This window comes from Hydractinia symbiolongicarpus, chromosome 13 (genome assembly GCF_029227915.1).
Source record: "Hydractinia symbiolongicarpus strain clone_291-10 chromosome 13, HSymV2.1, whole genome shotgun sequence".
NCBI classification, from domain to species: domain Eukaryota; kingdom Metazoa; phylum Cnidaria; class Hydrozoa; order Anthoathecata; family Hydractiniidae; genus Hydractinia; species Hydractinia symbiolongicarpus.
In genome coordinates, this window is record NC_079887.1 from 21,350,473 (window position 1) to 21,373,955 (window position 23,483).

General features: G+C 36.0%; 8 protein-coding genes across 8 annotated transcripts; 6 read left to right on the forward strand and 2 right to left on the reverse strand.

Annotated features, from left to right (window-relative positions):
* The first annotated feature begins 5,623 nt into the window (after nucleotides 1–5,623).
* LOC130623200 (uncharacterized) lies at nucleotides 5,624–6,798 on the forward strand. The gene is made up of 2 exons (XM_057438681.1): nucleotides 5,624–6,090; nucleotides 6,399–6,798. The coding sequence occupies exons 1-2, from the start codon at nucleotides 5,624–5,626 to the stop codon at nucleotides 6,796–6,798; spliced, it is 867 nt and encodes a 288-aa protein (XP_057294664.1).
* A 1,851-nt stretch (nucleotides 6,799–8,649) lies between these two features.
* On the reverse strand, nucleotides 8,650–9,894 carry LOC130623853 (uncharacterized). The gene is made up of 4 exons (XM_057439382.1): nucleotides 9,722–9,894; nucleotides 9,493–9,648; nucleotides 9,174–9,375; nucleotides 8,650–9,098 (listed from the first exon to the last, which is right to left on the reverse strand). Exons 2-4 carry the CDS (start codon nucleotides 9,505–9,507, stop codon nucleotides 9,007–9,009), a joined length of 309 nt encoding a protein of 102 aa, XP_057295365.1. The 5' UTR covers nucleotides 9,508–9,648; nucleotides 9,722–9,894; the 3' UTR covers nucleotides 8,650–9,006.
* Nucleotides 9,895–12,871: 2,977 nt separating this feature from the next.
* Nucleotides 12,872–13,734, forward strand: LOC130623201 (uncharacterized). Its single transcript, XM_057438682.1, has 3 exons — nucleotides 12,872–13,222; nucleotides 13,289–13,396; nucleotides 13,478–13,734. Exons 1-3 carry the CDS (start codon nucleotides 12,872–12,874, stop codon nucleotides 13,658–13,660), a joined length of 642 nt encoding a protein of 213 aa, XP_057294665.1. The 3' UTR covers nucleotides 13,661–13,734.
* Nucleotides 13,735–14,775: 1,041 nt separating this feature from the next.
* On the forward strand, nucleotides 14,776–16,751 carry LOC130623540 (E3 SUMO-protein ligase KIAA1586-like). The gene is made up of 2 exons (XM_057439033.1): nucleotides 14,776–15,259; nucleotides 15,335–16,751. Exons 1-2 carry the CDS (start codon nucleotides 15,165–15,167, stop codon nucleotides 16,122–16,124), a joined length of 885 nt encoding a protein of 294 aa, XP_057295016.1. The 5' UTR covers nucleotides 14,776–15,164; the 3' UTR covers nucleotides 16,125–16,751.
* Nucleotides 16,735–18,683, forward strand: LOC130623202 (zinc finger protein 862-like). The gene is made up of 3 exons (XM_057438683.1): nucleotides 16,735–16,750; nucleotides 16,826–16,978; nucleotides 17,308–18,683. The coding sequence occupies exons 1-3, from the start codon at nucleotides 16,735–16,737 to the stop codon at nucleotides 18,681–18,683; spliced, it is 1,545 nt and encodes a 514-aa protein (XP_057294666.1).
* Nucleotides 18,684–19,069: 386 nt separating this feature from the next.
* LOC130623539 (uncharacterized) lies at nucleotides 19,070–20,399 on the forward strand. Its single transcript, XM_057439032.1, has 5 exons — nucleotides 19,070–19,150; nucleotides 19,223–19,460; nucleotides 19,539–19,667; nucleotides 19,743–19,921; nucleotides 20,001–20,399. Exons 1-5 carry the CDS (start codon nucleotides 19,097–19,099, stop codon nucleotides 20,397–20,399), a joined length of 999 nt encoding a protein of 332 aa, XP_057295015.1. The 5' UTR covers nucleotides 19,070–19,096.
* On the reverse strand, nucleotides 20,372–21,720 carry LOC130623541 (P2X purinoceptor 7-like). Its single transcript, XM_057439034.1, has 3 exons — nucleotides 20,936–21,720; nucleotides 20,723–20,849; nucleotides 20,372–20,646 (listed from the first exon to the last, which is right to left on the reverse strand). Exons 1-3 carry the CDS (start codon nucleotides 21,222–21,224, stop codon nucleotides 20,433–20,435), a joined length of 630 nt encoding a protein of 209 aa, XP_057295017.1. The 5' UTR covers nucleotides 21,225–21,720; the 3' UTR covers nucleotides 20,372–20,432.
* Nucleotides 21,721–22,060: 340 nt separating this feature from the next.
* LOC130623542 (uncharacterized) lies at nucleotides 22,061–23,395 on the forward strand. The gene is made up of 2 exons (XM_057439035.1): nucleotides 22,061–22,153; nucleotides 22,440–23,395. The coding sequence occupies exons 1-2, from the start codon at nucleotides 22,078–22,080 to the stop codon at nucleotides 22,943–22,945; spliced, it is 582 nt and encodes a 193-aa protein (XP_057295018.1). The 5' UTR covers nucleotides 22,061–22,077; the 3' UTR covers nucleotides 22,946–23,395.
* The last annotated feature ends 88 nt before the right edge of the window (nucleotides 23,396–23,483 follow it).

Consider the following 23,483-nt stretch of genomic DNA (forward strand, 5'->3'; position numbering starts at 1 on the left):
TTCTTTCATGTAAAAACGGTAATGCCAATAAAAAATATATCTCACAATAACTTGATTTTAAAAACTTGTATTGTATTAAAATAGCAGGGTATATCTGTATTTATCATTAGAAAGAGTGATTAAAGAGTAAAAAACTTAATTATTACCCCCGTCTGTACAATTTTAAATGTCTGAAGTGGCGGTAACTTTTAAACAAAACCAAGTCGAGAAAGGAAACCGGTTGGTTGCAGAAAGTAATTTAAAATTGTTTTTGTTTTTATTTGCATTATTCATCAAATGAGTTCCGGCAATATGGTAGCCCGATATAGAGCTGAGGCTTGTTTCTTCTTAAAATTGATCGTGTTTTTTCATGAGCACCAAAAAAGTTATCTTTTTATTTTGTGAAGCGAGTTTGGGGACTAAGAGCTATTGATCGTATGCAGTTAAGGTCATGTATATATATTTATTTTATTGTTTACTTTTTTTACTGTTAGAGCTAGTAGCTATGCTAGCTGCAACCCTGGAAAAATAGTGAAAAATATTTTTTTCCAGGGTTGTAGCTAGGTGTTTCTAGCCAGTTAGTGTAGCCATAAGTCTCATAGAGCTAAGTTTTACGTGCTGTCTAAAGAGAAAATAGCTAGTCACAAAAGTTTATAGTTATACCAGCTAGCTAGCAAACATTTATAAGCATTTTACACCCAAAAGCCACCACAACACCCACACAAACCCTGTTGATTCTGCGTGACTTGTACAATTGAATTTTTAAATTAAACAAAAGTATTTACATCACAAAAAGTACCTGTGTCTTAACAATATTTTCAAAATAAGATTATTAGAAAGTCATACAAAATACAGAGAAATATTTGTGACATCTTGCAGCTATTTCTTAAGGCAAAATGACATATACTTTGCCGGTCACAGACACGTTTCTGTAACTTGACCTGAACTAAAAGCTGACGTTTCTTAAAAATTATTTAACTAAATATTTTATTAAGAACATTGATGAATAAATCTTCACTTTCTTAAATAAGTCTTGTAACTATAACTTTAGAGTGGATCTGTCTCTACTTAATGGAAATTGTCAAGCTATTTTAAATTTTATCCACAGGCTAGCTATATTTTTAACATTACATCAATTCTAGCTAAGCATTAAATTTATTTCAGAAATGGATAAGTCAAAAATCTCACAATCGTCTTTTTTTTCAGACACTATTGCACGAAAGTACCCTGCAGCCACCGAGAAGGATGTGCGCAATCAAATTGCAATAAAGCTAAAAAACGCCCCTGATCAAAAGGGCGGTGCCGGTCGCCAAAAAGCAAACCAGCCAGAATGAAATATTTAATATTTTTGTTATTGTTTTTCTGTTTGTTTATTTCGCTCCACAGGATTTGGAACTGTTAGTCTTTATTTATTTATCACGAGCATTTATACAGGATAGTCATTCAAAAACTACCGTAGTTTGTCTAATTTAACACGCCCTCTAATTGTAATTTATTACCAAGACAGACTTATTCTTTTTACATATCAGTACAGTACGCTCTGGGAAAGTGGAACCTACCTGTGGCGGAAAACATTGAAAGAGCCCGAAAAAAAATCTATCCGACTTAGTAGAAGTACCATGGTTCTTCTAACAAGATTTATAAAAAAAGTAAAAAAGCAAATTATGTTTGGTCACAGTATTTCTATAACATAAGGCAGATAATATAATTTGAAAAAAATTCTTATTTTCTGAGCTTTAAATTTTTTGCCTTTTATTAACGCGTGTTTAGTTTCGTTCCAGTTTCTATTTTATTTCCCTTTAATTATTAACGCATGAAAATAATTATTTTTATAATTAGAAAAACTACGGTACCTTAACTTGTAAGTAAGTATTCAAATATAATTAGCGATTCTAGACTCACATTATTTGGTCCTTAATCTATGGGGGAATTCAGACTGAGTACTAAGCCTCAACGTTCTTTTAAACTAGGTTCTCATAGAAAGAAAAACGTGTAGTAACCAACTAATTTGAGCAAATACTGATGTTTAACTGCTGTGAATAAAATTATTGTAAATTTGTTGTTATTTATGATATTTATGATTTTAAAGAAAATATTACAAAAAGATAAAGTTATACAGTTTTACTGCATTTCTAACCCCTCTAAGGACAAAGGTTGTTTGAGCAGCTTTATAGAATGACTTTATTTACGAGTTTACGTCTTATTTGCCACTAAAAAAGACGCAAACATTTAAGACCTAAAAAAGACGCACTTAAAACGCATTTAAAAAAACGTCTTTAAAAAGCATTACAAAGACGTCTTTAAGACTGCAAAAAGACGTTTTAAGACGCACAAAAAGACGCCATAAAGACGCACAAAAAGACGTCGGAAAAGCGGACATTTAAGACCTAGAAAAGACGCATTTAAGACGCATTTGAAAGATGTCTTTAAACCGCATTTGGAAGACGTCTTAAAAACTTAAAAAAAGACGTCTTTACGACGCACGGAAAAGACGTCGTAAAGACGCACGAAAAAAGACGTCAGGAAAGCGGACATTTAAGACCAAAATGAGACGCCAAAAAGACGCACGGAAATGCGTCTTAAAGACGTTTTAAAGACGTTTTTTTTGCCGGCTGGGTGTAGTCACCTCGAAAGTTTTGAGCTTGGTATCGCCTATCTCATTAATGTTCGAAAACGATTCCCTTATGCCATATCAGATTGCTTCAAGTATTTAGAAGTTTGTGAAAAATGTAGAGAAATACATTGACAAAAATGTGGCAGAAATTAGGTGCAATGCTGAAAAATTTGTGAATTTCTTTGAGGTATTGGATAGCGAAGAACCACTCAAACTAGGAAGAAAAATGAGCATGATATAGAAGTTCTATCCAAATGCATGACATGAACAAACCAGGAAGAAAAATAATCCCTATTTCTTTTATCAGCCAAGCAACTCCTACAACAACTTGGCAGTGAACGAAAGGATTGAGACGATGACATCTTTCAACAACAACGAGCAATATGGGACGGAATTGACATGCCTGCTAGCGAACAAAAGAAAACGAAATTTGGGTTCTCTTTCTCGTTTGAGCCCATTCGTGGATGAAAATTCTATCATACGAGTTGGTGGGCGAATTGGAAAATCGTCAAGTCTGGATTGGAGGATAAAAGAATCCCATCATTTTGCCAAAAATGCATCCTATTACAGAATTGGTGATACAATATCACCACAAGACGGTGAAACCTGGTGGTCGAGATGCAACGTTAAACGACAGAGGTATCATGATTGTTAATGCAAGTTCATGTGTCCGAAACTAAATCTTTAAATGTGTTACATGCAGGAAGTTTAAAGGACGATTCGGTGAATAAGGAATGGCAGATTTACCATCAGAGCCATTTACCATTGTAAAGAAGCTGCACCTTTCACGTATTCAGGAGTGGACATGTTTGGTCCATTTTTGATCAAAGAAGGAAGAAAGGAACTTAAACGCTACGGCGTTTATTTACCTGCTTCTGTAGTCGAGCCATTCATTTGGAAAGTACAAACAGTCTCAAGACTAATTCTTTCGGACAGTAGCAATAAGAAAGTAATTTACAAAGAGGTGGCAAGCCACCGCAATGATGAACTCAACCTGTTACGTCTTTGGAAATGACCTAGAGGTTGTACTCCTCTAGAGAAAATGCCTCTAAAAGCACAATTCTCCCTTTTTACAAGGAATTAATTAAAAAATATAAAAAAATAAAAAGTACACAACACATTTGAAAAGATGAACAGAACTTTAACCAAGGGCAGGTAGATTTCGACCCATATTTCTGAACCTAACTACCCTGGATGTCCAGCTGTGTCACCTATCTTCCTAAAGTAAACTTTGACCACTTTCTGTTCAACTGTGCTATTCTTTGTTTTTAACTCAGGTAATAAGTGGAGTCGCTACTTTCCAAAGACAAGATCATGTGTGATCAAACCCCTTCCTAACTTAATTTTTATTTGATTTTCTTTTTATTTTCGACTGGGGTAAAGTGGAGTCGTCACTTTTTAAAGACAAGACTGAGTGTAGTCAAGCCCCCTTGCTGACTCATTCCGGTTAAAATATTCTTATCTCAGCTCTTCTAAAAAGAAAACATATGACTCGTGACTGTTAATAAGGCGGCCATCACAGAAAATTACTGCTCTATCGTTGCAATGTATCCACCTGTGTACCATTTGGTCAAAGGCTATGGTTGTGTAGTGACCATTATTTAAGTTGCCGTAATGGTTGATAATAGCCCTTAATTGAAAATTTTTACGAAATTTCACTTCTCCATCTGCGGTTAAAGGTATGGAAAGGGTACCAGGGTAAGCAGTAATACGAGAGGCAATTTTTGACACAAGGCCGTTGGCACTGGCAAAACGTTTTAGCTGTAAAATGAGATGGGAACCGCACGACACTACCTCTTTTTCAACTAGAGCAGTTTGATAAGCGTTGCAAACATGGCAGACGTAGGCATTGGTGTCTGACAACTCCTCGCTTTCGAAGAAATTATCTAAGGAAGATTGTAACGTAGGGTGCAGAGAAAGTTGGATGCATGGTGCTATAACTTCTGAGGAGCTGGTAATATGACATGAATTGCAAGTGGTTGATGTCTTGATGCCAATACTAAAAAGACTTCCAAGAAATGGAAAGTCTAATGACAGACCAGATAGGAGATATTCAAGAACCTCGGGGACGTCGTGCTGAGCAAAGATATTAAATGCACTTCCCTTTGCAGTTGAGATATGATGTTTTATAGCACGCAATAAATGGGAGGGATCAATTGGACTTCTAGAAACAGCCAAACTTTGAAGAACACCAACAAATGCTTCGCCTAGCTTTGAGGTTGTTTTGCTGACAGAAATGGCTTCTTTAACTTTTGGAAGGTTATAAAAACATTGTAAGATTGCAGGAGTTTGCATAACATGTGTTTCCCAAGTTTTTTAGACCGCTATTCTTAAAATCAGGGTTAGATGGAAATGCGACTGTTGTTTTGGAAGACCTTGTAGCAAGTTTTGTGTGATTTGCGGAAGATTTCTCAGATTTTTATTTCTTACACTCCATATTTGTAAGAGAAGAAACTTCAGGAATTATTGGGGCCTTTTCAGGCTCAACCCAAGTGGTAGAATTTCGAGACATCCAGATGTAAAAAGAAGCACTCATGGAGGTAAAAGTTAGGGATTTTAATAGGAAACGTAAAGGCTTGTTAGGGAAACCAAGGCGTCGAAAACAGGTCCTTACTGATTCTGAACAGAAACCCCTTGCACTTTAACAGATTGATTGCAAGACCCTGCATTGGGGGTCAGGCATGATGCATCCTGTGTACTGGTCTTTTGATGTTGTTAATATGATAGGTACTTTTTGAATACTTGTCTTAGTTAGACAGGATACCTGTCTCTCTTTTCTGCTCTCGCGCTGTCCTGCTTTTTTAACCCTGCTTTTTTTACCGCGCTATCGCTGAAAAGAGAGACAGGACTAACCTACCGTAGGAATGCAACTGCTACTTTCTGATTGGCTAATTTTTGCAGGGCAGTTGCGCAACAATTTTGTTGATCCGTGGCCGTATCAACTAAACTAATAAAGAAAGCTACACCCTTTTAATTATATTATAGTGAGGCTGATGATTAAAATTATGGATTTAATTTATTTCATTGAACATGGCGACTGTTTCGGATGTTTCAAAAGTCATCTCAAACATTTTAGTTCCACTTTCTTTTTCAATTAAACCCAAACAATTAGAAGCTGTGGTAAATATTTTAAATGGAGTCGATACCTTGTGTATTTTTCCAACGTGTTATGGTAAAAGTTTAATCTACCAACTTTTACCAAGTGTGTGTTTGGAGTTAAATATAGCACCTTCACCACTTGTTTTAGTCGTTTCTCCTCTTATTTCTTTAATCCAAGATCAAGTTTCATCTGCAAATTCGTTAAGTGCGTTAGGATTAAAGGCTTCCAAACTAGATTGCGATGATTATGGGGATATTATATCTGGCAATTTCAATATTTTGATTGGCACACCTGAATCTTGGCTTAATAATGCCAGGTGGAGAAAGTTTCTCTCATCTAAATTTGTACTGGACAATGCTGTTTGCCTTGTTGTGGATGAAGTACACAAAGTGTCATGGTATGGTATTTTTATTATTGGTGCCCCAAAGAAAGCATTTTCAGAATGTATGTTTTGTATAATAACATCGTCCATCATAATATGATGCTAGATATAACTAAATCTGACCCCATGATATTCCTCTATGCATCTTTAGTTTTTAGCGAGAGAAAAGAGAGTGTAGTTTAATGCAAAACAGCATGAACTTTACTGTACATGCAGATGCAGGCTCATTTTCTGCCACTCTCTGTAAAAGATGAAAACGTTTTCCATTTTTTGAACCAAGTTTTATTTTATAGCTTTATAATGTTTATATATCCTTATCTTAGGGGTGCCTCACCAATGAGCAATGAGGACAAGCCATTCAGAGAAGCATTTGGTAGAATCAGTGAAATGCGGTCTATCTGTCGTCAAGATTTACCTATTCTTTCCCTCAGTGCCGCTGTGGATGTTGATTTGACCCAGCTTGTTATCGGAAGTTGCGGATTATCAAAAAAACTGAGAGTAATATCAGTATGTAGTGACAGACAAAATATACGATTGTGTGTTTTGAATATTTCCAGTAGGGAAAATGTCCAATGTCTGAAAAGGATTGTTGACACTTTTTTATCAGAGGTTTCTGATACACATAAGGTAATAATTTACTGTCGATCAGTGACTTTGTGTGGTTTTGTTTACTACCACGTTCGTAAGATGATTGAACGAGAAACTTTGAAATCTACCGACTAAATTGCCTTATTTCACTGTGGAACATTGGAAGCCCAAAAATCGAATGTTTTATCAGCCCTGACATCAGACACAGGTACTATTCGGTTGGTAGTTGCAACAAGTTCACTTGGTTGTGGTGTTAACATGAAGAACGTTAAATTTGTTGTTCATTATGGTCCAGCATATGACACCGCTGATTATTGCCAACAGGTTGGCCGAGCAGGACGGAACATTGAAGGACTTTGCCATGCAGTACTATATGTCTTTCCACAGGGCAGAGGAAATGTAAATAATTCTATGGTATCCTACATTCAGAGCCATGAAAAGAGTTGCTTGAGGACATCACTGTACACTCCATTCAATGAAGACGGAAACAGTGTAATGCCTTTGTCACCTGGCCATAACTGTTGTTCATTTTGTGCAAGGAAATGTGAGTGTGATGAATGTCCGTTGTTTCCCTTTGAAATTGTAACAGAAGAAAAAGAATCCAAATTATTTGGTAAAAAGATTATACGTGAAATTTCAGAAGATGATAAACAACTTGTCAAAGATATGCTAGTTGAGTACCATGAAACTATATGTTCCAAACCAATGTTACTAGTGCTTGGAGAAGTGATGACTGGGTTATCAAAGAGTTGTATAAATGAAATTGTTTTGCATTTACCATACATAAATTCAATGGAATATATACAAAATAATCTCAATCTGGGTACAGATACTTCCAAGGAACTTATGCTGATACTCAATGATGTGTTTCAAGATATTGAAGTTCCAGATGTTCACAAAGAATGTGACGATAGCATGGAAATCGTTGATAAAACGAATCTAGAGTGTCCTGAATTTTCAGATTTCTCTGAACATGAGTCAAATGACAGTGAACTTGACTATTGATTTTTTTTAATGACAAACTGAATTTAGAACCTATTCTCACACTTAAACTCTACTAAAAATGGCTTTAATAACAAATCACAAAAGATAGGCCCTATTTCAATCTCCAAAATGTCCTACTTTATTAAGTTAGTATGTACAATATACAAAGTTATAAAATATAATGCAAAAAACGAAATATGAAAAAGTAAATAAATAGGTTCAGGTATAAAGTTCGTTGAATTCGTGTTCTTTCTGTGATAACCACTTATGTAGATGATCTGCATCTATTGAGCATAATATTGTTTCTTTAAAATTTGGAAACGATTCATATTCTCTTCCTGGTGTTTCTCTAAATACTTTAGCCTGATGATATGCAAGTGCCAACTTCTTTACGTCTTCAATAGTAGATGGCATCTTTCTATGACCCTTGACCTCAGACAATTCCAGTGATCTTTCCAAGTTGTCAACAATTCCTTTTAAATAAAATATATGTTTTTTCTTAACAGATAGTATCTTACATTGTATTATAGTAGTATTTCACATATAGCTGTAATATTTTTTACCTTTCATATTTTGTAATGTATACGACACCCTTTCAGCATTTTTTTCATTGATGTTGCTACGTAATGAACGCAGTAATTCCTTTAAAAATGATTTAAATGTTCCAGGTGAAGATCATTTGATATATTTCTTCCTTTGTATCCCTGTGTATTAATGAACCTTCCCCAGGTCAACTTGAATGCATTTTCCGGTTCCAATCTGATTCAGTATAACAACTTCAGGATGGTGTATGCGTATTTGTGATGCCGAGTTGCCTTGAAGTAAAGCAGAACCAACTTATAACTTTTGATTAATCGTTCACCATCTCCCTGTCTTATTGCATCATTCAAGTTCATGAGTAGCAGATTGATAGTGAACAAGGCTTTCTGATAACATAGAACGTGGTCCTTTATAATAGGCTGCTGTATTACATCAGGTTCGCGTCTATGAAAATATAAAAGTTTTAACATTTTTATTTTTATTTTAACTGTAAAGGTACGATATATATACTGAACATGGGTTTCACATAATAATTACATTTAAATATACATTATCTGACCTGTCCATGTTATGCTTCAGTTTCTCATGAAGATCCCTCGTACGTGCGGATTTGAAGGGGCAATGATTACATTCTTCAGTAGCATTTTTGGAGCAGACGAATATTTTCAGCTTTCTTATGCCTTCTTGTTTAAGTTTTTCTCTTACATTGCCTATGTTGTCAGCATATGCTACTGTGTATCTAGACATTTGTTATTTAGTATACGATGAAATGTAATTTTATTAGTGACGACATTACTGAACATATATTATCACATAAATCTACCTTTTTATTATATCTTCAACATGCATAGAAATCCATTTTCGTTTCTCTTCCTCACATCCTGTTTTGATATTTGTCGGTACTGGGTCATCTTAATGAAGAAATAAGTTTCAAATTTAGTAAACAATTTATATAAATTTGCATGAATAATTTGTAACATAAAGACCTTCAAATGTTGCCATGTTGAAGTGCTCCATTGTAATAGCGACTATTTGTGCATCTAGTTCTTTATCCGAAAATTCACCGTAGGCTTTCATTGCAGCATGTGGACCTTTTTTAGCATTGCTTGTACGTAACACGTTCATTGCCCACTGTGTCGTTCCAAACTCTGCGCCTGATGTCTCTTTACGAAAAAGCGAATCTTTGACCTGTTATAACGAAACACTTTATTATTTAAAACTGTCTGATACATCGGGAAAGTAGGTGAAAGTGATATCACTTCCATCAAAATTTCGGGATTTTTCAGTTTAAAAAAAAATTGATACCTCGTAAAGAGTCATTTTCAAGTGCCAGTCCTCAAATTTGGGTTGTAGACCTTCAATACGATCGTAGCTGGTATCGCCATCCAGAAAAGCGCGAATGATGTTGATAGAACGTTCCTCAGTCAATTGGTCCCCACCAAAAGGAATCGGTTGAAGTATCTGAAAAAAGAGAGAATATTTTTTATGTCAAAACGGCGAGGCAAACATATAATTTTGTGATGAATTTACTGACCTCCAATTTTCCGTTTTCGTTTATCGTTTGTGGAACATATTCTTTCTGTATATGACGTAAGATCTTAGTAATTCCAGATGCCGTGTTTTCCGACTCCAACAACAGTCCAAGACTAACCACCTCTGATTTTTTCGAAGGATACGATAGTTCTTGTTACCAAGTGCTTGAAATTATCTGCCAACATCATGAGCGTGTGGTTATCTGGTAGAACACTTGCACGCGTGTAATCTTCAAAACTTTTAGGATCTAAATCAATCAATCATGATATACCCAAACATATTTATAAAATTTAAGCCAATTCCATTTATTGCATTTGACATAAAAATAAATAATTTGAAGATGACCTTGAGCGGGGTGCACGCGATCTTTAACAGCTATGTAATGAAACCAGTGATGACTCCTATTGGGATTGTTGATTCCTTGGTGTCTGACATTAACTTCGTAGTCTAGATTATCGCCAATAATCTGCCAACATACAATACATATGCAGCTTATATTTGAAATGCAACGTTTCTGAATTACTAGAGAAAAAAAGTATTACCTGGTACCCAACACTCTCCAGATCATTGGATTCTATCATATTTTTCCAACCTTTAACGTCTCGGTCATGATTACAGGCTAATTTCTTGTTTTTGTTCAATGCAGTTTGATAACTATTGGTTACACCAAGGGCATTGAACCATTTAAACGCCCGCTTCTTAGCACTAGCGGCAATGAACAGCTGGTCATTGCGATGCGAGACTATACAGGCTCTGCTTTTATGATATCTTGCTTTGAACAGGATTCCGAAACACGCCACTTGTTGTCCAATATATACCCTGTAAAATATTAAGCGTATAGAACATATTCGTAACATTTTGTTGCTCTCCGTATCTCTTGGACAGTCATCGATCTTACCCTTTCTCTTCAGCTACTGCACCTCTTACGGCAGCCGACAGGATTGGGCAAAGTTCTTCCATCCTCTCTAAGAAATTCGCGTCGTTAAAATTGACTAAAGCATCGACAGAGACGTCTGTCATTAAATTGTCACGCTCAACTCTTGCCATTTCCTGTTTGCACTCGTTTTCAACTACGATATTTAAGGAATCTAGTTCTGAAGCATTCTATGAAAAAAACTAGTGTATATAGTATCAACGATACAAAGAAAAGAATAACACAAAAAAATCGCTTATGAATTACCTGATCGTCAGCAATTTTACATTTTCGTTTAAATCTACAGTTTTTCCACCTCAATCTGAGTTCTTCTGCTTTCTCCAGTACTCCTATTCCTCTATAGCACTTGTCACACACCGATCCATTTACACACTTTTTTTTCCTGTCGTCATTATTAACACTATCAATATCACGATTAAGGAGTTGGAAGCCAATTCTGTGCAGCCTCTGCAACTCCATAGGCCAAAAGAGATGTCTATTTTCCTTACAGTTTTATATTCTTTCACACAAAGACGGCATGAAGTCATACTTCTTTGAACTCCAGACACAAGGGTTTTTTCATATCGTAGTGTTGTTTTTTGTACATGTGCGCTCCATGTGTTTTCTTAAATTTCCCGCTTGAACTTTAAAGACATTAGTCCACTCACTCGCGGTGGTTAAAACCTTATTACAGTATACAGTTGTATATTTTTTTCAAACTTTTAATCACAGAAGGAGAGTGCTGTGAGGGAAAATAATCTATCAAGATTTCGAGATGTGGATGCTTTTTCCATGCTTAACACGAATAAGATACTATTCCTTCTTGTTTAGAAAAGACAACCAAGCAACTGTAAACAACGTTCTATCTAAATGTCATCGCTTAAAAGGTGTTTTAAATGGCGATTGATCAAGCAGGCAGCTGCATGTGCGTTGACTGATATTTTTCAATAAATGTGAGTTTGGTGGGATATTTTCAAATGTTCAAACATATTAAAAATTATTATGCGGTAACTCCATTATTCTTTTTTAGTATTTAAGCCATTTCCAGCGATTTTATTTGACTAAAGCTAGAATTTTTTGTCTTTTAGTCGCAGCTGCTAGCTACCTTAAGCTAATTAATGTTTGTTTTTAATCCGCCATGTTTTAAAGTGACTTCCAAAATAATTATGCGAATATTTAAAAACAATACTGTGAAATTTAAGTGTCTAATATTTTTGATTTTGAAATCAGTTGTCAGTTTGAATGTTAACTGTCAAGGTAGGTTATTCTAAACTCTCTTTTTTCTCTTCTCTATCAAAAATATCAAAAAGGGAAAAATGATGAGTTTAGTTTACTAGACTAATCTCAAGTGTATAAGAATGCTCATTCTTCAAATTTATAAGAAGCACTCCGTGACCAAATAATTTTCAGTCCAAATGAGCGCCTAGAGTAATTGTTCAAAAATTAAATACTCAAACTTTAAATCAAAACACGGAAAACGGAAAAAAGCAATTATGTAGGGAAAACTTAGCAATTTTCTTTGTAACTTCTTTTATAAAATGTGTATGCCGTTTTCACTTGTTATAAAAAACAAATGCCTTCAAGATTCATCATTTATAACGGGAAGGGAAAGAACATCTACTCAGATTGTTAAAGGGATTCCTGCATACAAAATGATACTATGCCAATAAACTGTAAGCAAGAATAGAAAATCAAATATTCATACCTTACTCAACGGTTTCACTTTATTCGTCAGAAATGTAAAAAATAATTTCAAAAAAAATGGCCGCCGCTATGATCTGGAAGGACAGTGTGCTTCGTCCACTAAGTAAATTCGGTCCAGTCCTCAAAGTACTTGTGATGTCATAAGAAAGTACCTAACTTTGCCGTTTAATACAAAACAAGAGAGAAAATATAAGAATCTCAACTTGCCTAACTAATAAAAGCCTTTCTAAAAGAATTAACAACTTCCTTGCAACAAGAACTTCCTCTTTTTTTTCGTAGTAATGTTTTTCTCGGAAAATCGAGGCAATTTGATTATTGCATCAGCCATAACATTAGCGCTCTACCACGGATGTCCAATATAAACAATTATTTCCAGCTTATATTTAGCATTTTTATTAACACAACGGTAGAGTTCCTTAAATAGCTAATCCAAGTTAGCCTCGAAATGATAAATCTTCTTATCTTCCGTGGCGGGACCCTTGAGCGAGACGAAGAAACGGCGGGAAAATTCCATAAACAAGACTGCCAGTCGCTATGCCGTTTTGTGTGGCTTTTGGTTGTTCAAATCAAACAGAAAACAACAAAAATGTTTCTTTCCACACCATGCCTAAAAAGCAATCATTATTTAAAAAGTGGGAAGTGGCTATTGGGAGAACAGATTTACCTCCAAGTGGAAGATTATGTTCTGATCATTTTGAACAATCGTGTTATGTCTCGACAACAACATTAAAACAGGAACTTTGTGGTGACTTGTATTCAGCACGTAAAGCTACCCGTCGCCGATTGACACCTGATGCCGTGCCAACCTTGTTTAAACATAAGGAAAATAAAAATAAGGAGAGAAGCACTTCTGTTGGCCGATCTACACGTGCTGAACATGTTAGGGTAAGATTACATTGGTAATTAATTGTAAAGTCATCTGCGTTATTATCTTGATACTTTTTAATTTAGATTGTTACAGAGGCAATGGCTTCATTCGAATGTGAAACAGATGCTCCTGTAGTTTATCACGACGATACATCTGAGATAGAGCCTATAACATCAGAGGACCATTTTCAGGTATTCAGTTACTATCCATGGCTGTAGCTGTGCATGTATTGCTACAGACTTCATATAAGTTACGTCGCATATTATTTTCAGAATGCTGAAGTTCAAACTGATAGAATTTACAACGTCCACGCTCAGACAGATACAACAAACCTGAGACGAGTAACAACTACAGATTTCGGTTGCAATTTCAAGGAAATCATTTGCAAAGTAAACGTTTCAACACAAACTGACTTTGATAATAATATTAATACACAGTTAGAACAATCCAGGTAAGCACCAACAGTTAGCAATATTAATTGAAAGAAGGCATTTTCGTTGGGGTGTTTTTTTTACTCATGATAATATATTTTATCGTAGATTGTTGCAGTTTTGCACATCGACGCCCAATCGCCGTGATTATTCTTTTAGAGATACAGAAAGTGGTTGCAGTGACGATGATATGTCATCCTCGACCTTTGGTTTTTCTTCAAGTCAGTTTAAAATTATTTATGGGTGTGTGGTGTATCTTGTTGACAGTATTTACTTACGCGTGTATTTTTAAATTTTGTAGCGAATTCTAGCATTTTGATAGATGAAGATAATTCGCTGAACGTTACTTCAGATGTTGCTGATGACAATGTTGTACCTGCATCGAATGCGGGAGAAACCGATGAAAAAAAAGATGAACGTAAAACAGATGATGGATGGAAAGAAAAAAGTGTTGAAGGTATGTACAACTCGTTCTCTGGGGACGAGAGTGAGTTTTGTATTCACTTATAATTATTTGAGTACACTGGTCTCATTCAGGTACTTCACAACTGAAGGAAAGTTTTTTATCTGAAACAAGTGAAGTTGGCAATGATACAAATGATTCCGATTTTGACCCAACAGTTCATGGTGCATCCAGAAGTTTCGAAGAAAGTGAATCCGATATCGATGAATTCGCCGAAAATATATATGATCACAACAACAGATGCTTTATCGTGTATGGAAGTCAAATTGATGTGTTATTGAACAGATGTTCAAAGTGTGGGTCGCTTGTGAACAAGTCAACAATTCGCGAATCATTTCGTAAAGGTTCCCAGCTTTATCTCCACATTACATGTACAAAGGCTGCACTTATATTTGGAAATCTCAACCAGATTTCAAATGTGTGAAAGGTAAGGGAAATCTTGATATTGCTGCTGCCGTAACTTTTGCTGGTATACCAGTTTCAAAGTTTGAAACATTTGCATGGATTATTAATTTAAAATATATGCACAGCTCGACATTTTACCGTTTACGAAAAGAATACGTAGCGCCAATTATTAGAAGTACTTGGCAGTCTGATCATGACAAAACTGTTGCTGAAATGATCAAATCTAGTGGGGTAACATTAATAGGAGACCAAGGTCCGAAATAAGGCTTCGCGATTCGCAATTTACGAACCGTTTCTCAAAAGTAACGAGTCGATGTATGAGAAAAAATTCAAAACAACGAATCACTTCTTACGCAATTTTCTATTCTATGATTTTTTATTTACCACGATAATTACTTTTGTGTTAAAAAATGAAAGAAAATACATTCAATTGCAACATGTACACCATGTGGTCAGTTTCTTTTCAAAAGATGACATGGTTTCTACAAAGGTATCACACTTTTATCAATTGTGAATTCATAAATGAAAGAAGTAATTGGTTAACATATGAACCAGGTTAAAAAAATGTTTTTTCGAAAAAAATGATCTTTTTCTGAGTTGTTCATTCAAAGGTTGTCTATCGTATGTGAGGTGTAAATATTTTTCATTGAATATATTTAAATGATGGCTTCGTTAAAAACAGTCAGAAATTGGGAAAGAGAATTCAAATCTAAATTCGATTTCGATATTGTTGGAGGCAAAGTGACGACATTGAGGTGAGATATTTTTCGATTTTTACAGAACTCAGTTTTTAAATAACATCGTTGTTAAAACGTGCTATTTTTTCTTAGATGCCAGGTGTGTCAGCGATGGGAGAGTCGCATTAAAAACAGTACAAATTTCTCCCGCAAATGGATAGCTGGAAGTCGTAGTGTGACGAAGGATAGCGTACAAAAACATACTAACAGTCAACAACATAAGGAAGCCGTCGAGCTCAAAAAAAGAAGTGAGATGGGTGCTGAAGTATATGCTCAATCAGTGCTCACAACAACACCTATCGGAAGTGGTTTACGAAAAATGGCTGCGAGTGACAAGAAAAACCTTCGCGTCAAATTCAACACGGCCTATTATGTCGCCAAAAAAGAGCGTCCTTTCAGTGACTACCCTGACTTGCTAAAACTTCAGTTAAAGAATAATGTTCCGAAGTTTGGAGAAAGTTATAAACACGAAAGAGCTGCTGCTACTTTCACCGAACACATAGCCAAGGTGGACAAAGAAAACCTTGGTAAAACTCTAGCTAAGACACGCTACTATTCTCTCTTGAATGATGGTAGTACGGACACAGGGATTTGTGAGCAAGAATTGGTCTACGTGTTGTACTTGCACGAGGGGACAGCACTCGTTAAATTTTTAAGTATCGAGACACCTAAATGTGGAGATGCGCCTGGTATTCTAGAGGCGATTGACAGTGCTTTCCAGCGTATTGGCATATTGAATTTCAACCAAAGACTTGTTGGTTTTAATGCAGACGGCGCTAGTGTAAATATGGGAAAAAAAAAAGGTGAGGAAATCACGTTCTTACTAGCCTATTTCATCGACGCAAACTTACTGCGTTCTTGTCACGAAAACACGTCTGAATAATTTCTCATCATGGTCAAACAATGTTTTGAGAACGTTTCGTAAACATGCTGCATGAATTTTCTCTTCTTTTTCTTCAGAATTAATAAACAACACGTGCCTGACTTAACTATTACGACATCAATTTAAAAATAATCTTTTTTCTTAATACCCATTGTGTCACTCTCCTTCAGCAAATATTACTGTTTGCGAATCTTTGCGAATCTTTTCTTCGCCCACTTTGCCGTCACACGGCAAGCACTTCTCCATGGAGTGCAAGGCTCTTCTACGCGTTTCCAAATTTTCTTCTTCTTTATTCTTTTATCTTCTGTTCACAATAATCCTTCAGATATTCGGCTATCCGTTTCACTTCTTCATCTGTTCCGTTCTTTATCGATCCAATGTTTCCTCCTTTTCTTCCTACTACTTTCTCCACTTCCTCGCATTCCAGCACGTGTTCAGTTGTTTCCTCTGTCGCTTTACATCCTTTGCACCTCCTTTCTACTCCTCCAAGATTTCTTCCTATATCCCACATTTCTAACCTCGTTCTTAACACCATCATCGCTTCCCTGACTCCCAATCTACCAGTGTATAATAATAAATCTAAAAGACCAATACTCCAAACAATAAATCAATGTATCTCACAAATAGTGACTAATAATGACCATCAGTGTCCAGTGAATGTACTTCTGTTCCTGCTTTCACTACACTCTATCAACTCTCAGTCCGTTTCTATACCACAATCAATCAATGTTTCAACCACAACCACAATAACCACTGTTCGTTTAACTCAGTGCAGTCACTACTTCCACTGTACAATGTTACTCATCAATGTTCAATAAATAAATGTTCAGCTCAAATCTCTCATGAATATTTTCGTATGAATATGTTTTTGTTTTAACATTTTGTTGTTGTTTTTTAAACATGTCGAAAATATTCTGTTACTACATAATAAAGAATATACTCCACGGGGAAGAGCTTTGGAATGTTGTTTAATGTTTTTAAATGTTCAAGAATTTTTCACCTGTTCGAGATTGATCTGGCGGCCACTTAATCATTATCAGTGTTCGCTACACCACTCAACTTAGGGCCCAGGTTCTTTGATAGCTTATATGTTGTTTTGACTGCTGAAACGTCCCGGAAAGGGGTATTATTAACTAAATAATAACCAGTTGATAATTAGTTTCAATCATGTTTCTTTTATAAGGAGTTGGAGCATTAATCAAGGAAACTGCGCCCTGGGTCGAGGTTGTGCATTGTTTCAATCATCGCATTGAACTTGCTATCAAGGATGCGTTTAACACTGTCAAAGCATTTCACGATGTCGACGAGCTTCTACTGAAGCTTTATTACTTATATCAGAAAAGTCCCAAAAGGCTTCAGGGACTCAGAAACTTCTCTGAAGCATTCGATGAAACAATTCCGAAGCCTGCTAAAGCATGCGGTACTCGTTGGATAGACCATCAGTTCAAAGCGATGGTATGTGCTCTTCAAAACTACGGTGTGTATATGACCCACGTAGAGGAATTAGCTATCACAGATTCACAGCCTGAAAAACGTGCTGAGCTCAAAGGTTTTTTGAAAAAATGGAAAGAGGCTGCCATTCCATTCAATATGGCTATTTACTTAGATATACTATCCCCGATACGTCGTTTGTCTTTGAGCATGCAGTCTGAGCACGATCCTGTCAAACAAGTTCGGCGTATCCAGGAATTTACTGCGACCATGGCCAAATTGAAAATAATTTTATTAGATACCCTGGACGGAAGTAGTGATATAATGACACATCACAAGCGCTTCACAGATGAGGTTATTAATGACGAAGATGGAAGTGCAACGTACCAAAACATTAAGCTTTTCCGATACGATATAGTAAACAGCAGCGCTGAGACGAAATATCATGATCTTATCGTTCGTTTCGCTGACAGCATGGAAGAGAGGTTCGAAAATTTGTCAACATCGACCATCTTCAAAAATATCGTCTGTTTACTTGATGTTTCAACATGGCCAACTACTGTCACTCCTACTTTCGGGGAAGATCGCATTGATGAAATTCTTTTGGATTTCGAAAAGCTGTTGGAAAACAACGGATGTAACGTAGGCGAAGTAAAAAAAGAATGGATCTCTTTACAATCTCACATCATCCCTATTGTGATTAATAATCCTCGAGAGTACTACTTGAAAGTATGGAAGAGGGTTTTCACAAACGAACACATTCGTAAGGATTGTGAAAACATCCTTCACATCATTGAAATATTGCTTTGTACCCCATTCACGAATGCCAAAGTGGAGCGAGGCTTCTCCAGGATGGCGAGGGTGAAAAGTGATTTTCGAAGCCATCTCAGCAGGGACATGCTCGACGCTTGTTTGCGAATAAATGAGGATGGTCCAGATATTTGTAATTTTGACCCTGATCCAGTCATTGATCATTGGTATACGGAAAAAGTGCGACGACTTGGATCATCGTCGCACAAGTATCCTAAAAAGAGAAAATCTACAACTACAACAAGCGATAGAGTGCAGGTTGATGACTTAGCCTCACTTGCACTCTCTGATATCGACTCTGATGAAGATGAAGCATGAAATCATTTTGTACATTTATTTAAAAACATTAAAATAAAAAACGTAACTGTTCGTTATAATTTTTCGTATCAAAACAAATCATTCTTGAGGTATTTATATTGCACAATTGTAAATCAAAATTTGGCTGTAGACAAGAAAGTTAAGGCTGATAGTGTCACATTACGTTGTCGCTAAAAGCTATCGTGTTTGGGGTTCACGATTTAAAACGTCCCCCACTTGTCTATTCTAAAAGTTTCGTGTGCAAAAACAGAAAATAGCGAATCGTAACCGTAAGAACGACTCGTGATTTCTAAAAAATTTTCGCCTGCGGCGCGCTATTTTTCACAAATCACTTATAAATTTTTATTTCGGACCCTGGAGACGGTCGTAGTGATAGTCCTGGCCATTCTGCCAAATATGGTACATACACATTAATGGATTCTAATACAGGAAAGATAGCTGATACTACTGTGATTTCAGTAACCGAGGTGAGGTAAACAACAATTTTGCTGGTAAGATTCGGTTAATATGTTGTTTATTTAATTCATTATTTTATTTAGGTTAACAACTCTAACGCTATGGAGAAGGCAGGGTTTGTCCGCTTACTGGATAATTTACTGAAGGAAGGCGTTCCAATAGAGGAGATTTCGACGGATCGACACATGCAAATACGAAAACTAATGCGAGAGAATCCAAAGTACAAACATATCGCCCATTCAATTGATCCGTGGCATTTAATAAAAGGATTAAAAAAAAAGTTAAATGCTAAAAGTAAAAAGAAAGGCTGTGAAATTATCGGTATAATCATTGTAACTATTACTTTTAACCCCTGTACCTTGACTTTAATGTTATACCATTATTATTATTCATTTTAAGCTAATTGGGTGGAGAGCACGTCAAACCATTTCTGGCGGAGTTTGGCGTCCTGTAGTGGTAATCCTGATGAGTTAGTAGAAAGATTTCAGTCAATTATTTTTCACGTCATAAACAAACATCATTGGCCAGGTAAACTGACAGCCTCGTCCTTCGCCCCTTGTGCGATCCGTAAAATATACATGCTGACTAACTTCTCTTATTTAGGAGCTGTTCACTTCAAACAATGTGCGCATGAGAAAATACCTGACACTCCTGAAAGGCGCGTTAAATGGATGAAAGCTGGTAGTACCGCTCATGATCAATTTAAGAAAATTATCATGCATTCTAATGTCAGGAAAGATTTACACCAAATGACAGGTGGAATTCATACTACTTTGTTAGAAGTAAGTTTACAAGATTCTAAAATTTACTTGTAAATCAAATGTATGGTTGTCTTTAATATAATGTAATTTTCATACATAGGTTTATCACAACGTAATAGCCAAGTATTTGCCAAAAATATATCATTTCGGTTTTGATCACATGGAGATCGGAACTATGCTGGCTTCGCTCGATAACAATAATAATACAGGTAGAGAACAAAAACGAACAATTGTTAAAAAAGAAGCTCTGAAAATTTCGTTTAAAAGTCATTACAGAATAGCTTATCGTAAACCATCAAAGCGTTTTAGTGCTCGCAAGTTCTACGAAAATAAAACATATGATTATCTGAAAGAAATGCTTCGTGAGATCCGTGAAAATGCTGCTCTTGGTATAAAAAACGTAAGCGCAACAAAAAGAAAGTCGATGGCTCCTATTGAAAGGGAAGCAAGGGAGAAAATGATTGCGGATAGTGTGAAATACAAACGATTTAAATATTAAAATAAAAGTGTAAATATTTTTTTTTTTTACTGTTCAGTTACCACCATCTCTCACCCATTCCATTGCATTTACAATCTCACTAGCCTTATCGTCGTGTCCTCTAAAAAAAGTGTAGTTGCCGTCTTCTTCTTCGAATTCGGCCCTTATACGGCTAACAGCGCAAGATGGTATAACCCGTCTAACATGGCGACCTAACTTATCATGTATCCACCAGGTAAACTGTCTATATGCTGCATATCTATACGATCTAAAAGTAAAAATAAATGAACCTATCTTTAATCCATAACGAAATACAGTTTCATATGTGCAAAAAGTTACCCTACTTGTTTGGAACGTTATTCCTGCGCGGCAAATAAGCTCCTTCTCTATCTGCCAAGTTCACCAGCGATGTCCACAAAACCTCGACGTTAAGGCACACTGGACTAAAACCTGGATGATCAATTATACAGCCTAATAATAAGAATATTTTTATTGTTACTATTTCTAATATGTGAAATTGTTAGATGTTTTATCCGCCGAAAAAGAAATTGACTCACCAATATTCTCCTTTTCAATCATCCGTTTTGTTTCTTCGACCTCTACACAACAAATGCATTCAATAGGAAAATACTTTTTTTGGCAATGTCCACATTTGCACCACGTTTCACTTTCCACGTCGCATCTTCCCTGTTTTCCCATCTCTCTTTCTACATCACTCTCATTTGCCTCGCTACTGCAGTCAGTCCATTCATCTTCCCCACCCTCTGATATAACGACTGGCTCAAAAAGGTATTGTAAAATATCCTCTGCCGTTTTTACAGTTGAAGATTCCGCCATTATTGACATGTGAAATGAGCTCGTTTACCACAAGAACTTATTTACGCATTTTTCTGGTACAAGAATTATCGGCCAGCTTGGTTCATACTTTCTTATGACATCATAACAAAAATATAGACTGGCGCGAGTTTGAACATCGAGACGGAAAGGAAAGCAGAAGTGGAGAAGGAGGAACAGGGAAGCTGTAGAAGAATTTGAAGGGTATGACTGTTTTCCATATCTTTCGAAGCAAAAGAATGCGACTTTCGTTATTATTGGCATGATAGGAATGTATCACTAAAATATCATTTTCAATGCAGGAATCCCTTTAAAAAAAACCTCAGAGATATGTAAACTGATATAAAAATTTCTTCTAAATTGCGCTGTTGAGTATTATATTTTGCTTGCAAACAAACATAGATGACCGCTATGCAAGCCTCATATATTGATTCTATTCACTTAATTATGCAGTTCCTAATTCGCCTTTTGTTAAACCGCTTGAGTAAATCGTTTTGCTACACGATTATTTCTAACTAGTCGATTAGGCCCGTGGAAAAATCCCCTTAGGCAGAAAAACAATACGGCTTTTCATAAATTATTGCGTAATACTTGAAAACGAGGCTAGCGATGTTCCGATTTTTAATAATGGCGGTTTCAGTAGAAAAACACAACGAAAACTGCTCGCTGACTGGTGTCTTCGACTTATCTTTTCTGAAATTCAAACTGTTACCATCGAATCATACGACTGTTATTTTACAACATCATATACAACTGTTATTTTTATAACAACATTCTACAACTGTTATTTTTATAACAACATTCTACAACTGTTATTTTTATAACAACATTCTACACAACTACTCAACCTGGCTCAACCATCAATATGGCTCATCATAGCACAGACACAGAGAATCAACCAGAGGATAATGAACTGGATTTTGAAGAACTAAAAATCGTAGGTAGGTCAACTAAAGTGTAACTTAGATTAGACTATCTCTACTACTTCTTCAGTCAGCTTTACTTCTTTTGCTAGTAGTGCTAGCTGCTTTGGCCTCTCTCTCTCTGTCTCTCTCTCTCTCTCCCTGCCTCTTTACTTTAATTTAATAATACTAATAATAATGTGATTGAGCTCACAAAAATTTTAAGATTAAAAGCAATAAAGTTTTAGGTTGGGGTATAGAAGGTTTTTTTTGACAGATTTACAATAACAACACTAACAATATAATTTTCATATTTTTTTTACAGATGCTGAGTCTATCGAGTTGACTGAAGTAGATATTGACGATCCACACATTCATGTCGACATCTCATCATTATCCAAGTACAAGGTTGAACATTTAAAAAGGTGGTTGATATATCGTGGTGATAAACTCCACAACATTGAAACATTGAAAAGTGCCCAAGTCAGAGTGCTGGAATACTTTGAAAACAATACACAAGACATTATTATTGATCCAACAACAGACAAAAAATGGATCAGAAAGAAAGCAGATTCAATGGGAGTGATATTAAGCCCCTTATGGAAGGTTAAAACTTTACCATCAACACCGGCTATACTTGCTGATCAAAAGCTAACCGCAGCTGAAACAAATATGGAAGGATGGTCGAAATCCCTTGATGGTATGCCAAATGTCACAGTTGATAATATTAAGACATATAATGACAAAATCACAAATTTATTTTGTCAAAAATCAACAGCAATTAAAAAACATTTGTTAGAGGAACACAAATACAGAAAAGAGATTTCTTGACTTACTTCACAACGATGTGCTTGGAACCAAGTCCAAATGAGGAAGCACGAGGAAAATATTGACCGAATGCCACTTAGTGAATTGACTTTTAAATCGCCAACATGCAAGCGTAAGAGATCTGACGATGAGGATAAAGAGGAGCCAGGACCATCGAAAGAGTCAAAAGGAATAATCTCGTCTCTGTACGAATCTCGTAAACAACCTATTGCATGTCCACCAAATCTGGCAGTCCTCTCTAACTTAATAGGGGGCAAAATCAACATTCCTGGTCCAAAACTGATTAATGCCAGCCCAGAATATTACCGCCAAACAACCTTTGGGAATGCACCATCAGGATCAATGTTGAGCTACCAATGCCCGTTGATGCCACCTAATTTCAAGGTGTATTGTAGCATAGTACGTAAACCTGTTGACTGTGAACCAAATTTTTTATATCCATCATTCCCTTTTGTTGAAATTAAGAAAATAACTATTTTGGAAAATTTAAAGGTTAGTGCGAGAGAGAGTGCATCGATTGAAGAGGATACCAGAGAGCAAG

Bases quoted from the DNA above. Each gene is read 5' to 3' on its own strand.
- LOC130623542 (XM_057439035.1), top strand. From the start codon at position 22,078: ATGGCTCATCATAGCACAGACACAGAGAATCAACCAGAGGATAATGAA. The intron at 22,154-22,439 runs GTAGGTCAACTA...TTTTTTTTACAG, and splicing joins TGAAGAACTAAAAATCGTAG to ATGCTGAGTCTATCGAGTTG.
- LOC130623200 (XM_057438681.1), top strand. From the start codon at position 5,624: ATGGCGACTGTTTCGGATGTTTCAAAAGTCATCTCAAACATTTTAGTT. The intron at 6,091-6,398 runs GTATGGTATTTT...TCCTTATCTTAG, and splicing joins GAAGTACACAAAGTGTCATG to GGGTGCCTCACCAATGAGCA.
- LOC130623202 (XM_057438683.1), top strand. The intron at 16,979-17,307 runs GTATGAATATGT...TTCTTTTATAAG, and splicing joins AATCTCTCATGAATATTTTC to GAGTTGGAGCATTAATCAAG.
- LOC130623201 (XM_057438682.1), top strand. From the start codon at position 12,872: ATGCCGTTTTGTGTGGCTTTTGGTTGTTCAAATCAAACAGAAAACAAC. The intron at 13,223-13,288 runs GTAAGATTACAT...TTTTTAATTTAG, and splicing joins CACGTGCTGAACATGTTAGG to ATTGTTACAGAGGCAATGGC. The intron at 13,397-13,477 runs GTATTCAGTTAC...TATTATTTTCAG, and splicing joins CATCAGAGGACCATTTTCAG to AATGCTGAAGTTCAAACTGA.
- LOC130623540 (XM_057439033.1), top strand. From the start codon at position 15,165: ATGATGGCTTCGTTAAAAACAGTCAGAAATTGGGAAAGAGAATTCAAA. The intron at 15,260-15,334 runs GTGAGATATTTT...ATTTTTTCTTAG, and splicing joins GGCAAAGTGACGACATTGAG to ATGCCAGGTGTGTCAGCGAT.
- LOC130623541 (XM_057439034.1), bottom strand. From the start codon at position 21,224: ATGTCAATAATGGCGGAATCTTCAACTGTAAAAACGGCAGAGGATATT. The intron at 20,850-20,935 runs GTGAGTCAATTT...TCTTATTATTAG, and splicing joins GATTGAAAAGGAGAATATTG to GCTGTATAATTGATCATCCA. The intron at 20,647-20,722 runs GTAGGGTAACTT...TTTTACTTTTAG, and splicing joins AGGAATAACGTTCCAAACAA to ATCGTATAGATATGCAGCAT.
- LOC130623539 (XM_057439032.1), top strand. From the start codon at position 19,097: ATGGATTCTAATACAGGAAAGATAGCTGATACTACTGTGATTTCAGTA. The intron at 19,151-19,222 runs GTGAGGTAAACA...TATTTTATTTAG, and splicing joins CTGTGATTTCAGTAACCGAG to GTTAACAACTCTAACGCTAT. The intron at 19,922-20,000 runs GTAAGTTTACAA...TTTCATACATAG, and splicing joins TTCATACTACTTTGTTAGAA to GTTTATCACAACGTAATAGC.
- LOC130623853 (XM_057439382.1), bottom strand. The intron at 9,099-9,173 runs GTCTTTATGTTA...TTCTTCATTAAG, and splicing joins CAACATGGCAACATTTGAAG to ATGACCCAGTACCGACAAAT.